Here is a 14,509-nt window from a genome sequence, read left to right on the forward strand (position 1 = left end):
TTTTTTTTTTTACTACGCGGGCGAAAAGCTTTGAGCTCGAAAAGCTCGTAGTAGCTCCACTCGAGCGTTTGGGGCTAATTGTAATGCAGGTGGCACGGCCACCCACACACGATCACGTTCCATTGCAGCAGTGCGCGGGTGGAAGGTGGGAGGTGGGTGGGCTGCCCTTTTGGGAGGCCCATTATAGTGCCGCGCAGAACCAGGTGCTCCACATTCGAGCCGCACGCCGGATGACTGCTAACGATCGCAGCGATATACGTTTGTATCTATAGCTGCCGATCGCGGACACCGTTAGTCGGCTGTTCAGTTCAGTTGTTCAGTTAGCCGCACACGCTCGTGGAACGCACTTGGATAGCAGTTGAGCAGTTGGCGCTGGAGTATCACCACCTGTTGTACCTTCACCTGTGCACCCCGCTAAGCCAATCTAATCGCAGTGAAAGTGGATTTGCTGATTAGGCGCCAAGCGATAGGAGCACCGTATTGGAATTCAAACCCCAAACGCTTAGTCGTGCCACAAGTTTGGTAGCGAACGAGTGCGAAAACTAGCTGGCGGCTGGCAGCATGGGCATCAAGGTCAAGGAGACGACCCCCCAGCAAATCGAGGAGCTGCGCGAAAGGTTCAATAGCAAATACGCCTCATCACCGCCAGCAGGTGAGATAATCCCAATCACTTGACGGATACAAAGTGCAACGTTCGCTAACTAGCTTGTCTAATAACTTGTGTGCGCTTCGGTTTATGATCGCTTTCATAGGTTTTATTCCGTAATTACCAGAAATATGACAGTGTTCGGTTAATAGTTTGTTTATATGATTCATTTCGCCTGTCTTATTTGCAGTGCAAATTCTCCAATTAGTAGGTGAATAATTCAAACAGCCCTGCCTTTCCCAACTACTTAACTGTTCCAAGTGCACTCAAGCGAAAGCTTTGAACTTGAGACCTAAGCTATAGCTCCCCAAAGTACTATGTATAGAATTGGGTATGGACTTCCGAGCGACGGACAGTCAGCGACATAAGGTTAAGTACATGCAGCCAAAGTTTAAGCAAATCGGAATGTTTTAAAGTGGGTATAGATTAGATGCTTCAATTGTTTAGTTACTATGCTATCAATCCTCTTATCGATTTAAATTCACCTCCTATGTATTCAGAGATTAGGAGCAATATAGCACATTTCAAACATTATAGGAGCAGAGATAAGAGTATTATTACAAACTTCATTATCTACATTAACTATTTATAAGCACAGATAAGATTCCAATAATCTTTTTATTACTTTACATGATCCGTTGCCAGCACCTTTCCACCCTACCGATATTTTCGCATTTTTGAAAAGTGCAAATCATAATCAAAATTTACGAAAAATGGCAAAAAATTACATTTTTATTTTTTTAACAAATGTGGATAGAAAATTTTGTTACGAATTCAACGAAGTATGGCATTTTAATCAAAAAATCGAAAAAAAAAATTTGTTGTAAAAAATCTGATATTTTTAATCGGCCTTTTCGCCATAACTTGGCCAAAAATGGCCGCTCAGCTAAAATAAAGACTGTTTTGTGCTGCTAATAAACATAGTCTATACCAATTTTTTTGATTTTCTACAAAAAAAAATTTACAAATTTTCTCATTTTTGATAAGGGGTACGTACCATCATCAAAATTTGCGAGAATTGGCAAAAAATTAGCATTTCAATGTATGTACATGGATCAATAGGGAATTTTGTTACGAATTCAACGAGGTATGACATTTCACTTTTGGACAACTATTTTTACTGCTATCGAAAAAAAACGGATTATTTTTTATCAAGAAATCGAAAAAAAAATTTTTTTGTAAAAATCGGATATTTTTAATCGGCGTTTTCCCCATAGCTTGGTTATAGCTTGGTTTTTTCATTTTTGATAAGGGGTACCATCATCAAAATTTTCGAAAAATGGTCAAAAATTAGCATTGTAATGTATGTACATGGATCGATAGGGAATTTTGTTACGAATTTAACGAGGTATAGCATTCCAGTTTTGGACTATTATTTTTACTGCTATCGAAAAAAAACGGGTTATTTTTTATCAAAAAATCAAAAAACAAAATCTTGTAAAAAAATCCGATATTTTTAATAGGGGTTTTTGCCATAATTTGGCCAAAAATGGTCGCACAGATAAAACAAAGACTGTTTTGTGCTGCTAATAAACACAGCTAACTATGTCTATTCCAACTTTTTTGATTTTCGGAAAAAAAAAAATTGACAAATTTTCGCATTTTCGATAAGGGGTACCATCATTAAAATTTGCGAAAAATGGCAAAAATTTAGCATTTCAATGTATGTACATGGATCGATAGGGAATTTTGTTACAAATTCAACGAGGTATGGCATTCCACATTTGGAGAACTATTTTTACTGCTATAGAAAAAAAACGGATTATTTTTTATCAAGAAATCGAAAAAAAAATTTTTTTGTAAAAATCGGATATTTTTAATCGGCGTTTTCCCCATAGCTTGGTTATAGCTTGGTTTTTTCATTTTTGATAAGGGGTACCATCATCAAAATTTTCGAAAAATGGTCAAAAATTAGCATTGTAATGTATGTACATGGATCGATAGGGAATTTTGTTACGAATTTAACGAGGTATAGCATTCCAGTTTTGGACTATTATTTTTACTGCTATCGAAAAAAAACGGGTTATTTTTTATCAAAAAATCAAAAAACAAAATCTTGTAAAAAAAATCCGATATTTTTAATAGGGGTTTTTGCCATAATTTGGCCAAAAATGGTCGCACAGATAAAACAAAGACTGTTTTGTGCTGCTAATAAACACAGCTAACTATGTCTATTCCAACTTTTTTGATTTTCGGAAAAAAAAAATTGACAAATTTTCGCATTTGTGATAAGGGGTACCATCATTAAAATTTGCGAAAAATGGCAAAAATTTAGCATTTCAATGTATGTACATGGATCGATAGGGAATTTTGTTACAAATTCAACGAGGTATGGCATTCCAGTTTTGGACTATTATTTTTACTGCTATCGAAAAAAAACGGGTTATTTTTTATCAAAAAATCAAAAAACAAAATCTTGTAAAAAAAATCCGATATTTTTAATAGGGGTTTTTGCCATAATTTGGCCAAAAATGGTCGCACAGATAAAATAAAGACTGTTTTGTGCTGCTAATAAACACAGCTAACTATGTCTATTCCAACTTTTTTGATTTTCGGAAAAAAAAAAATTGACAAATTTTCGCATTTTCGATAAGGGGTACCATCATTAAAATTTGCGAAAAATGGCAAAAATTTAGCATTTCAATGTATGTACATGGATCGATAGGGAATTTTGTTACAAATTCAACGAGGTATGGCATTCCACATTTGGAGAACTATTTTTACTGCTATAGAAAAAAAACGGATTATTTTTTATCAAGAAATCGAAAAAAAAATTTTTTTGTAAAAATCGGATATTTTTAATCGGCGTTTTCCCCATAGCTTGGTTATAGCTTGGTTTTTTCATTTTTGATAAGGGGTACCATCATCAAAATTTTCGAAAAATGGTCAAAAATTAGCATTGTAATGTATGTACATGGATCGATAGGGAATTTTGTTACGAATTTAACGAGGTATAGCATTCCAGTTTTGGACTATTATTTTTACTGCTATCGAAAAAAAACGGGTTATTTTTTATCAAAAAATCAAAAAACAAAATCTTGTAAAAAAATCCGATATTTTTAATAGGGGTTTTTGCCATAATTTGGCCAAAAATGGTCGCACAGATAAAATAAAGACTGTTTTGTACTGCTAATAAACACAGCTAACTATGTCTATTCCAACTTTTTTGATTTTCGGAAAAAAAAAAATTGACAAATTTTCGCATTTTCGATAAGGGGTACCATCATTAAAATTTGCGAAAAATGGCAAAAATTTAGCATTTCAATGTATGTACATGGATCGATAGGGAATTTTGTTACAAATTCAACGAGGTATGGCATTCCACATTTGGAGAACTATTTTTACTGCTATAGAAAAAAAACGGATTATTTTTTATCAAGAAATCGAAAAAAAAATTTTTTTGTAAAAATCGGATATTTTTAATCGGCGTTTTCCCCATAGCTTGGTTATAGCTTGGTTTTTTCATTTTTGATAAGGGGTACCATCATCAAAATTTTCGAAAAATGGTCAAAAATTAGCATTGTAATGTATGTACATGGATCGATAGGGAATTTTGTTACGAATTTAACGAGGTATAGCATTCCAGTTTTGGACTATTATTTTTACTGCTATCGAAAAAAAACGGGTTATTTTTTATCAAAAAATCAAAAAACAAAATCTTGTAAAAAAATCCGATATTTTTAATAGGGGTTTTTGCCATAATTTGGCCAAAAATGGTCGCACAGATAAAATAAAGACTGTTTTGTACTGCTAATAAACACAGCTAACTATGTCTATTCCAACTTTTTTGATTTTCGGAAAAAAAAAAATTGACAAATTTTCGCATTTTCGATAAGGGGTACCATCATTAAAATTTGCGAAAAATGGCAAAAATTTAGCATTTCAATGTATGTACATGGATCGATAGGGAATTTTGTTACAAATTCAACGAGGTATGGCATTCCACATTTGGAGAACTATTTTTACTGCTATAGAAAAAAAACGGATTATTTTTTATCAAGAAATCGAAAAAAAAATTTTTTTGTAAAAATCGGATATTTTTAATCGGCGTTTTCCCCATAGCTTGGTTATAGCTTGGTTTTTTCATTTTTGATAAGGGGTACCATCATCAAAATTTTCGAAAAATGGTCAAAAATTAGCATTGTAATGTATGTACATGGATCGATAGGGAATTTTGTTACGAATTTAACGAGGTATAGCATTCCAGTTTTGGACTATTATTTTTACTGCTATCGAAAAAAAACGGGTTATTTTTTATCAAAAAATCAAAAAACAAAATCTTGTAAAAAATCCGATATTTTTAATAGGGGTTTTTGCCATAATTTGGCCAAAAATGGTCGCACAGATAAAATAAAGACTGTTTTGTACTGCTAATAAACACAGCTAACTATGTCTATTCCAACTTTTTTGATTTTCGGAAAAAAAAAAATTGACAAATTTTCGCATTTTCGATAAGGGGTACCATCATCAAAATTTGCGAAAAATGGCAAAAATTTAGCATTTCAATGTATGTACATGGATCGATAGGGAATTTTGTTACGAATTTAACGAGGTATAGCATTCCAGTTTTGGACTATTATTTTTACTGCTATCGAAAAAAAACGGGTTATTTTTTATCAAAAAATCAAAAAACAAAATCTTGTAAAAAAAATCCGATATTTTTAATAGGGGTTTTTGCCATAATTTGGCCAAAAATGGTCGCACAGATAAAACAAAGACTGTTTTGTGCTGCTAATAAACACAGCTAACTATGTCTATTCCAACTTTTTTGATTTTCGGAAAAAAAAAATTGACAAATTTTCGCATTTGTGATAAGGGGTACCATCATTAAAATTTGCGAAAAATGGCAAAAATTTAGCATTTCAATGTATGTACATGGATCGATAGGGAATTTTGTTACAAATTCAACGAGGTATGGCATTCCAGTTTTGGACTATTATTTTTACTGCTATCGAAAAAAAACGGGTTATTTTTTATCAAAAAATCAAAAAACAAAATCTTGTAAAAAAAATCCGATATTTTTAATAGGGGTTTTTGCCATAATTTGGCCAAAAATGGTCGCACAGATAAAATAAAGACTGTTTTGTGCTGCTAATAAACACAGCTAACTATGTATTCCAACTTTTTTGATTTTCGGAAAAAAAAAAATTGACAAATTTTCGCATTTTCGATAAGGGGTACCATCATTAAAATTTGCGAAAAATGGCAAAAATTTAGCATTTCAATGTATGTACATGGATCGATAGGGAATTTTGTTACAAATTCAACGAGGTATGGCATTCCACATTTGGAGAACTATTTTTACTGCTATAGAAAAAAACGGATTATATTTTATCAAGAAATCGAAAAAAAAAATTTTTTGTAAAAATCAGATATTATTAATCGGCGTTTTCTCCATAGCTTGGTTAAAAATGGCCGCACAGCTAAAATAAAGACTGTTTTATGCTGCTTATTAACATATCTAACTATGTCAAACCCAATTTTTTTGATTTTGGAAAAAAAAATTTGACAAATTTTTGCATTTTCGATTCAATACCATCATCAAAATTTGCGAAAAATGGCCAAAAATTAGCATTTCAATGTATGTACATAGATCGATAGGGAATTTTGTTACGAATTCAACGAGGTATGACATTTCACTTTTGGACAACTATTTTTGTTGATATCGGAAAAATACGTATTATTAAACGTAAATCATTAAAATTTACAAACGGTATAATCTTTACTATCAAAATTAACTATTTATAAGCACAGATAAGATTCCAATAATCTTTTTATTACTTTACATGATCCGCTGCCAGCACCTTTCCACCCGACCGATATTGATCGCATTCGCAATGATCATCTGTGGCTTCAGAGGTTTCTGGAAATGCACGATCTCGACATGGAGGCCTCCTTCACCAAGCTGTGGGAAACCTGTGTATGGCGTCAGTCGTATGGGGCCAACGATCTCGACGAGAGCCAGTTGAACCAGGAGTATCTGAAGGAGGGATCGGTGTTTGTGCGAAACAATGATGTGGATGGCAAGCCGCTGTTGATATTCCGCGTTAAGCTGCACAGTAAGTCCAAGAACTTGGACGAGCTGATCCGCATCGTGGTGTACTGGGTGGAGAGAAGTCAGAGGGAGCAGCATCTGACCCAGTTGACCATATTCTTTGACATGGCCGGCACTGGCTTGGCCACCATGGATCTGGACTTTGTTAAACGCATTGTGGAGACATTTAAGCAGTACTATCCGAATACCCTCAACTATATTTTGGTATATGAGCTGGCCTGGGTGCTCAATGGTAAGTTGAATTTAGTCAATTAATAACTGCCATTCACATTGAACATTAACCATGACCATGACCTTTTGCGGCTTGTTCCTAGCTGCTTTTAAGGTCATCAAGGCACTGCTGCCACCCAAAGCAGTTGAGATTTTGAAAATGATATCGAAAAAGGACATCAACCAGTACATTACCAAGGACAACTGCCTGGCCATCTGGGGTGGCGAGGATAACTACGAATTTAGCTTTTTGCCGGAGGCTAAAAAGGTTACTTCCAAACCGCTGGCTGCCAATGCCGGCGATGATGAGCAATTCGCGGACAAAAAGGTAAGCTAGTGGGTTGAGCGGGAGACACCAGACACAAGCTACTACTACCACCCACAAGAGAACAAATCTCGAGCGCCATTCGCCTGGTTGGGAGTGTCCTTGTGACACGGCTGCACCCGGAAGGAGTCGGTCCCTCGGTTCCCCGGTCGCCTAATTGCTTTTTCGAAAAGTCGCACGCGAACCGCCTTACAGCGCTCTCCACCATAATTGATTCACATTCTTGGGACGTATTGATTTAGGGTGCGCTGTTTGCGTGTCCTGCGTGAGTTGCCTGTCCCCAACTGACCACTGGACTGGTCTGTTCCCGTGCACTGGGGGAAATATTTGAGTTTAGCAACAAATATTTTATCTTTTAGTACAGATCATTGCTTTACAAGCTTGATTCAAATATGATATCTGGTTCCAATCTTCAGTTGTAGCTTAAATCTGGCAAAAAGTATAGCATTCTTTTAGGCGCAGCTGCATATTCAAGTAATAGTTTCAAGCCAGAAATCTTAATACTATCTTTAAAGAAACGATGTGGGATCATATAATTAGCTAGTTTTCATACTCTTTACGAAAGTTTGAAAAACAAATTTAGACATTTTGTAGCGAGCTCCCTTTTTTTTTCGCAGTGCTCCTACGCTTTTGTGGGCAGAACATTGTAGCAACTATTTATAGTCTCTTATTTGACATATTGCTAAACTTTCGGTTTCTGGCTGGGGTCAGTGGCTAATGGTCAGTTCTCGAGGCCCCGAAGCGTTGACCCGAAAAAAGTAGAACACACATTGCCAGAGGGATTATGGCATGTTCTCTGTGTGCGTATTTGTGTCGTACGTGTATATGTACTGTATCCATGTATGTGTAAATGACTCCCAGAGCGAATATTATCCGGCATTTCTCTCACACCCACGCTAACACACACCCACACGCTGTTATCACACCCACACGACGTCATCATTTCTAATGCACTCTCTCTCTGCCTCTCATTTCAACGGCACTTTCATTTCATTTACAGTTGCAGTTCATTTTACGCCAGACGCAAGCGGCCGCAACAACAGCTGGAAGAAGCTGATCGAGTGTGAGCGAGACAGCAGAGACGGAGCGAGCTTTTGGGTGTGCTTTCAATTCAGTTGTATTTTCACTTTTGGGCGAACTAGTCACCAAATTCCGCAAAGCAACCGCATTTTACGTTCGTTTCTGTCCCAAAACTTGTGCTAATCGCCATGGACATTTGCAAACTATAATTGTTATTAACAAAGAAGCAAGCATAAGTGGAAACTGCATTGTTATCGTACCAATTGATATTCACTACTCAAAGTTTGAGCAACAACAACAACGAAATGCCAAGGGTATGTGTGTGCGTGCGTGCGTATAGAATGTGTTTTGTGTGTCATGTTTCATACTCATTGAATTGCGCTTAAGAAATTTGTGTCATTTATAAGAATCAATAAATCATCTATAAGCCATTGAAAACCCCAAAGTATTTGAGTTTATCCGGCGAATCATAATCGAAGTTCACTGTCTATCATCATGATCATGTGTGCGTTACGTGGAAGTTGAAGCAAAAGCCCAACAAATCCGAGTCGGATCGAATTTAGCTTGCCATTCAAGACGATTACTTCACCCTGCATATTTTCTTTTGTTTGCTGCTGAATATGACAACAGTTGTTTGTTCAGTTTAAGTTAAGGAGTATGAATTGTCTCAAGTGCCAGTTGGAGTTTGTATCTGTACAGCGATTCGATGGAAATGAGCTAGTAAAATGGTTCCGCACATTAAGTGCGGCTTAAAGGGCAATTTAAAATTCAAAAATTAGTAATGTTAATTATACAAATTTAACTAGCTAGCATACTGGAGTTAATTACTTTTACTAATGTTAAAGCCTTGTTTTTTTTTTTTATAAGAAGCTGAAGTATTTTTAATAACATACATTTAAAACATAAAGTTTAAAACAGCGTTAGAAAACAGTTGAATATATAACAATTTACTAACGCGTTTGCAAGAATCCCTAAAGCCACGCCAGGAAATCCACAGTTTCAGGGTTGCCAGCTGTTTCATGTTTTGGTGGATGCAAATTATTTGCAGACCTAATCTCTCCTAAGGGCCCAAAAGTCCGGCTTTGTCTATATGTTCGAGATCTTGAATCAGATTACGGATATTAACTGTGTGTGGATACTGGCGAATGTGACCAATGTCTGAGGCAGGGCGTTTCAATTACGTGAGTTGCCGATGGCATCCGGAGGGCAGATAAAGCAGCCAGATAAAACCCATACATACCAATCCAATGTGATGTGCCTAGGCACATCTCGCACAGAATAGCCCACATCCGGCTGAAAAGCAAATGAAACCAATTCACCCATCGACCTCCAGTTCGAGTGGACCTCCACAGTTCGCCGATAATGCCAGCTCAAGGGTGCCAAGCATACTGGGACGGCCCTTCTGAAAATGACACAGAAAAGCACGTTCGATGGCGTCCGATGAGGAGGCGCCACCAAAACCTATCCTATCCACCATCCAATAGACGGTCATTTGAACGAATTCTCTTTCATCGGCAGGTCACCTTCGTCGATTCCGCTCCCGTGGTGCTCAAGGAGTCCAACATCAACGAGATGCACACTCCAAGCGAGGGTAAGAAACACAGCCCTTAACGCCCCTAAAAAGTGTGGAAAGGGTATATTTACAATCGACTTTCCATTAATCTGCACTGCTCATTATGTCACAAATGTACACACACACATCTTACAATCAAGTCGCCTCATTTTAGTTCGTTATCCCCCATATAAACAAAATTTTTTGGTCCCACCCAAATTTGAAATTTGTAACAACAAAAAAATCTGCGAATTAATACCAAGAGTGCTTTCCTTGACCAGGCATGTTGCATATTAATCCCAAGGATTTTGTCAACTTCAATTCCAAGAATGCGGAGGCCACCATGAGCATCAAGTCTATTGCCACCTCGGCAGTGACATACAAGGTGGGTAAAATCTACACGCTTACTTGAGATTAACCAGATTAATTCATCGTTTGTAACCCCTGTAGATCCAAACCACATCGCCGGAGAAGTTCCGTGTGCGACCACGTTGCGGCATTATCCAGCCCAACCAGGAGGCCACCATCAACATATGGCTGAAGTCGGAGCACAAGCTGAGCGACGAGAGCAAGGACAAGTTCCTGGTGATGGCCATGATCGCGCCAGGCGGTGAATGCGGTGGCGCCGATGTGACCGAGCTGTGGCGTAGCAAATTACCCACATCAGCGGATGTGGAGCAGCATCGGTTGGTCTGTCGCTTCGAGGAGAGCAAGTCCAAAGCGCCGCTAGATTGCGCAAACAAGGCCAGTAAGGCCAGCGTGGACTGCAACAAGAAATCCGGTGCTGTAAGTATCCTCGCTATCGGTGCTTAAAACCGAAAATATACTCATAGAGTTATAATTTTGCATCACAGGACGTCGATCCAGCTACGGCAATGGAGCGCCAGTTGGCATTCACCCAGAACCTGCAATATGTGACACTGGCGCTGTTGTTCCTGTTGTTTGCCGGCTTCGGATTTCTAATGTACCAGCAGTTGGGCCAGCACGCCTCTAGCTGTCCCAAGACAACGGCGTATTCGTGCGCCAAGCGCAAATAATATTTACTTTCCCCGTGTAATCTGACCAGGCAGGAGCTAGACATTGCCGCTCGCGATAGCCACACCAATAACGAACACGACTGCGACTGTCCAGAGCTGGAGAACTGTGCCTGTGCTGTTGATTTAATGAATCTGGGTCTGGACTGTGCCGATACGTTGGACCAATTCGATGGCGAATGCCTGGAGGCACTGATCCAAGCGCATCTGCAGCTGTGCTTCAGCTGTCAGCGCACTACTGGTGATCGACAGCTGGGCGGCGTTGCTGCCGGCGGCCATCTGCTAGGACTCATCGCATTCGCAAGGAAGATGGTACGCGTCGTTCTTTCGCTATCGCTGCTGTGCGGCATCTTGTTCGTGAGCTTCTACCTGGGCAACAACTATGGCGGAAACTCCACCACCACCACTACCATAACCACCTCCCTAGCCACAGTCGACTCAGGCAGAGGCAATCGTCAGCCGTGTTACTACTCGTAGTGAAGCCAAAACCCACACCTATGCAGGCCAGGGTGGTTCGATTTGTCTAGCAGAATATGCAATTTGTACAATTGTGTACGTTAATAATCAATTTTGACCCTTGCCAGGTATGAACGACAGATATTAAAGCCTTCTTACATACTTCAATGGTTCCCTCTTAAAAGAGAGAAATATTTCTCAAATTCTCCGGACTTTTGTATGGCCACCTTTGCTTTCAAAGGTAATTTTAAGATGTTTCCCTTCCTTGCAAATCGAACCACCCATGCAAATACATATTTTTGTATAAATCTTAAGACCTATGATAAGAGTAACAATTTCGTGTTTCCTGATATTATTCGAGTAAATGGTGTCCCGTGCTTACTCCCAACTATTTGTCTTACTCCGCTTTTTGTTTCCCCCGTCTGAGTCAGGAATTTATTATACACTGTGAGTAGGATGTATGGCTTTGTAAATCCTAATGCATTGTGTCGGATTCACAAGTCAAGTTAATTAGTTTGTAAATAAATCTCATTTAGTTTCACTTTGCGTTCAAATACAAATTTACTAAGGTTTCGTATTGCGAACGAATATATATAATAAACATTTAGTTGGGTTGATAAAGAAGTTTTCGTCATTAGGCAGACTTGTATGATTTAAGCGGGCATCTATTTATCAAAATAATAAGAACTTAACACGATTTAGTTCGTAAATCTCGGCGTACAAATAAGCAAAAATTCCGATCTATCTTACGAATCTGGGCCATGAGTAAACATTCCTTAAGCGTAGGGTAAGCGTACGGGTTTTGTAACTTAGTGTCACCAAAAACAAATTGGGAAAGTCAGCGTATTTATACTCAATCTTATGTCTTTTTACCGCCTCGCTTGGCAGCCGGCTTCTTGGCCTTCTTGGGAGTCGGTTCCTTGACGGACTCCTCTTCGACCGCCTCGTCGGCATCATCCTGCGGCGGCGTCTTGTTCTTTTTGCTGCTGCTGCTAGTGGACGCCTTCGCTGGCAAGTTCTCCTTCTGCTCCTGCTTATCTGCACTATCGGCTTCCTTGTCGGCACTCTCCTGCGGCGGGGTCTTGTCCTTTTTACTGCTGCTGCTGGCGGACGCCTTCACAGGAACATTTTCCTTCTGTTCCTGCTTATCCGCCTTAACCAAAAAGATTGCGTGCTGACCACCGCCAGATGCGAGCATCATGTGCTTGCCCTGCGTGTTCTTGCTGACGACCACGATTGGTTCGAGCTCATCATCGCCATCGCCAACGCCCAGTTGATTGTTGACGCCTGAGCCCCAGGAATACAGTTTGCCGTCCTCTGTAATGGCATAGGAACAGACTTCGCCACAGCCCACGGACACAACCTTGTCGGTCAGCTTCGCCACAAGCGTTGGCTTCTCCACAACATCCTTGACATCGCCCAGTCCCAGGCGACCGTACTCCGGACGACCCACCACGGAACATTTAAGGTCTGTTGTCAGGATGACAGTGTGGTGCTGACCGCCGGCAATGTGTCGGATATCTTTCAGTTCCGTCTTGATGGGCGTCACTGCGAACTCCTTGCCCTTGGTCTCGTGGGCCAGTTGCTTGAAGTTGTTCAGTCCTGTGGCCCAGATGACCTCTGTCTGCGACTCGCGCATGAATGTGCAGTAGTTGGTGGCCCAGATCGCCTCAAAGGGTTTGGCCCGCGTGATGATGAGCTGGGTGGGTCGCAGCAAATCGCGTTTGCCTCGACGACCTGTGCGTTACAATTTTGTCATTAATACGGATTTGCGTTGGATATGTTAGTACCAAGACTTACCCTCTCCGGAAATGGAACGCTCCGACAGCCGGCCAAGTTGTCCCTGCTCAGCGCAGCCCACGGTGAAGACCTTTCCGGCAGTGGTCAGAATGACCAGATGATCGGCGCCCGAAGCGATGCTGCAGCAGACAGTGCCCTCCATCAGATCGATGGGCGTACGCTTGTTTCCATCGATGGTGAGGCCCATGTTGCCATGCGAGTCTCGGAACGAGCCCCAAGCGAAGACGCGGCCATCCTCCAGCAGACAAGCGGAATGCGAGTCGCCCGCCGAAATGCACAATGCCTTGCCGGGCAATTCGATCAGATCCGGCTTGGCCTCGCTGCCATCCTCGCTGGTGTCGCGACCCAGTGCGCCCTCATCATTGCAACCGAATGAGTAAATGTCCCCCGATTTGGTCAACACCAGGTTGTGCATGCCTCCGGCGCATATGTCCACGGCATCCGGGATTCCCGCCACAGGGCTGAGACGCTTGCGCTCCAGGATGTCCTCGCCGAGACCCAGTTGGCCCACATCTCCGTTGCCGCAGACCAGCACGTTGCCCAGTACAGTCCTCCGCTTGGGCAGCTCCAGATGAAATGCGATCCTGGCGCGCTTCGCCTTCGGTGGCTGCAGTTGCTCCGACTCGCCGGCATTGTTGTTATTAGTCAGGGCCTTTCTGCGCGGCATTTTAGCTTGTATTTTCACAATTTTTGGTCTCCGAAACTGGAAAAGAAAAGTGTGCATGTGTATATAATATACATATAAGGTTAGGGACGCCGGCGTTGCAGCCAATGCTTGCCCACACTCACAATGGAAATAATGCCGGTTACTGGTTCAGCGGGAGTTCCACGTTGTCTGGATGGTGTTGCTACGGAGGTTTGTTGGCGAGTGAAAACACCAAGGGCAAGCGAATCCCAATGCGACCTACCTGGATTGAAGAAAATGCGCGGGAAGCGGCTGCAGCTGGCCTTCGGGGTGCAGTGCTGCGGGCTTGGCGGTTTTCACGCCGCTTCTGGCTATTAGCGGGTACACGCTCCCCTTTTGGGCGGTTCTCGGCGGCTACCGATCGATTAGTGGGCTATTTACCCTTCAATTAGGTGTGTTTTCTGTTTTTTTTTATTTGGCTGTGGTACATTTGTGCGTTTGGGAATTGTAGAAGATAAAACTCGGGCTACTTTGGGCCACAATTTGTATACTTTTTGTTAGCTTAGCATGGACTTTGACCAAGAGTGTTGGTTTAATCTCCTCTAGCGAGTGTGCGAACCGATTACAGCCCGGGCTTATCGAAGAGCTATCGATAAAATGCGGAAAATTTAAACTTATTTAAGCAAAGTTGCTTGGTTCAAAAATTAAACATTTTTCAATATATATATAAGCTGTTTGCTTTCAGCCAATGCACAAGACACAAAATGCTATTTGTGTGAAACACCC

The 14,509-nt window shown here is 40.5% G+C and overlaps 2 protein-coding genes across 6 annotated transcripts; one reads left to right on the forward strand and one right to left on the reverse strand.

Moving 5' to 3' along the window:
* The first annotated feature begins 91 nt into the window (after nucleotides 1–91).
* On the forward strand, nucleotides 92–11,839 carry LOC120447651 (motile sperm domain-containing protein 2). 4 transcript variants are annotated; one of them, XM_039629162.2, is made up of 7 exons: nucleotides 311–652; nucleotides 6,448–6,933; nucleotides 7,016–7,239; nucleotides 9,775–9,847; nucleotides 10,090–10,193; nucleotides 10,259–10,594; nucleotides 10,663–11,839. In XM_039629162.2, exons 1-7 carry the CDS (start codon nucleotides 562–564, stop codon nucleotides 10,843–10,845), a joined length of 1,497 nt encoding a protein of 498 aa, XP_039485096.1. In that variant the 5' UTR covers nucleotides 311–561; the 3' UTR covers nucleotides 10,846–11,839. The 4 variants fall into 4 exon arrangements, with proteins under 4 accessions (XP_039485097.1, XP_039485096.1, XP_039485099.1 ...); XM_039629165.2 differs by lacking the exons at nucleotides 311–652; nucleotides 6,448–6,933; nucleotides 7,016–7,239 and adding an exon at nucleotides 8,363–8,570; XM_039629164.2 differs by lacking the exons at nucleotides 311–652; nucleotides 6,448–6,933; nucleotides 7,016–7,239 and adding an exon at nucleotides 9,281–9,437.
* Nucleotides 11,840–11,945: 106 nt separating this feature from the next.
* On the reverse strand, nucleotides 11,946–14,217 carry LOC120447650 (regulator of chromosome condensation). Of its 2 annotated transcripts, XM_039629161.2 has the most exons (4): nucleotides 14,007–14,217; nucleotides 13,888–13,946; nucleotides 13,099–13,801; nucleotides 11,946–13,035 (listed from the first exon to the last, which is right to left on the reverse strand). In XM_039629161.2, exons 3-4 carry the CDS (start codon nucleotides 13,763–13,765, stop codon nucleotides 12,158–12,160), a joined length of 1,545 nt encoding a protein of 514 aa, XP_039485095.1. In that variant the 5' UTR covers nucleotides 13,766–13,801; nucleotides 13,888–13,946; nucleotides 14,007–14,217; the 3' UTR covers nucleotides 11,946–12,157. The 2 variants fall into 2 exon arrangements, with proteins under 2 accessions (XP_039485095.1, XP_039485094.1); XM_039629160.2 differs by having other exon boundaries at nucleotides 13,888–14,217.
* Between the last annotated feature and the right edge of the window lie 292 nt (nucleotides 14,218–14,509).

Source organism: Drosophila santomea, chromosome 3L (genome assembly GCF_016746245.2).
Source record: "Drosophila santomea strain STO CAGO 1482 chromosome 3L, Prin_Dsan_1.1, whole genome shotgun sequence".
Classification (NCBI taxonomy): Eukaryota; Metazoa; Arthropoda; class Insecta; order Diptera; family Drosophilidae; genus Drosophila; species Drosophila santomea.

Bases quoted from the DNA above. Each gene is read 5' to 3' on its own strand.
- LOC120447651 (XM_039629162.2), top strand. From the start codon at position 562: ATGGGCATCAAGGTCAAGGAGACGACCCCCCAGCAAATCGAGGAGCTG. The intron at 653-6,447 runs GTGAGATAATCC...ATCCGCTGCCAG, and splicing joins CGCCTCATCACCGCCAGCAG to CACCTTTCCACCCGACCGAT. The intron at 9,848-10,089 runs GTAAGAAACACA...TTCCTTGACCAG, and splicing joins GATGCACACTCCAAGCGAGG to GCATGTTGCATATTAATCCC.
- LOC120447650 (XM_039629161.2), bottom strand. From the start codon at position 13,765: ATGCCGCGCAGAAAGGCCCTGACTAATAACAACAATGCCGGCGAGTCG. The intron at 13,036-13,098 runs GTAAGTCTTGGT...TGTAACGCACAG, and splicing joins GCGTTCCATTTCCGGAGAGG to GTCGTCGAGGCAAACGCGAT.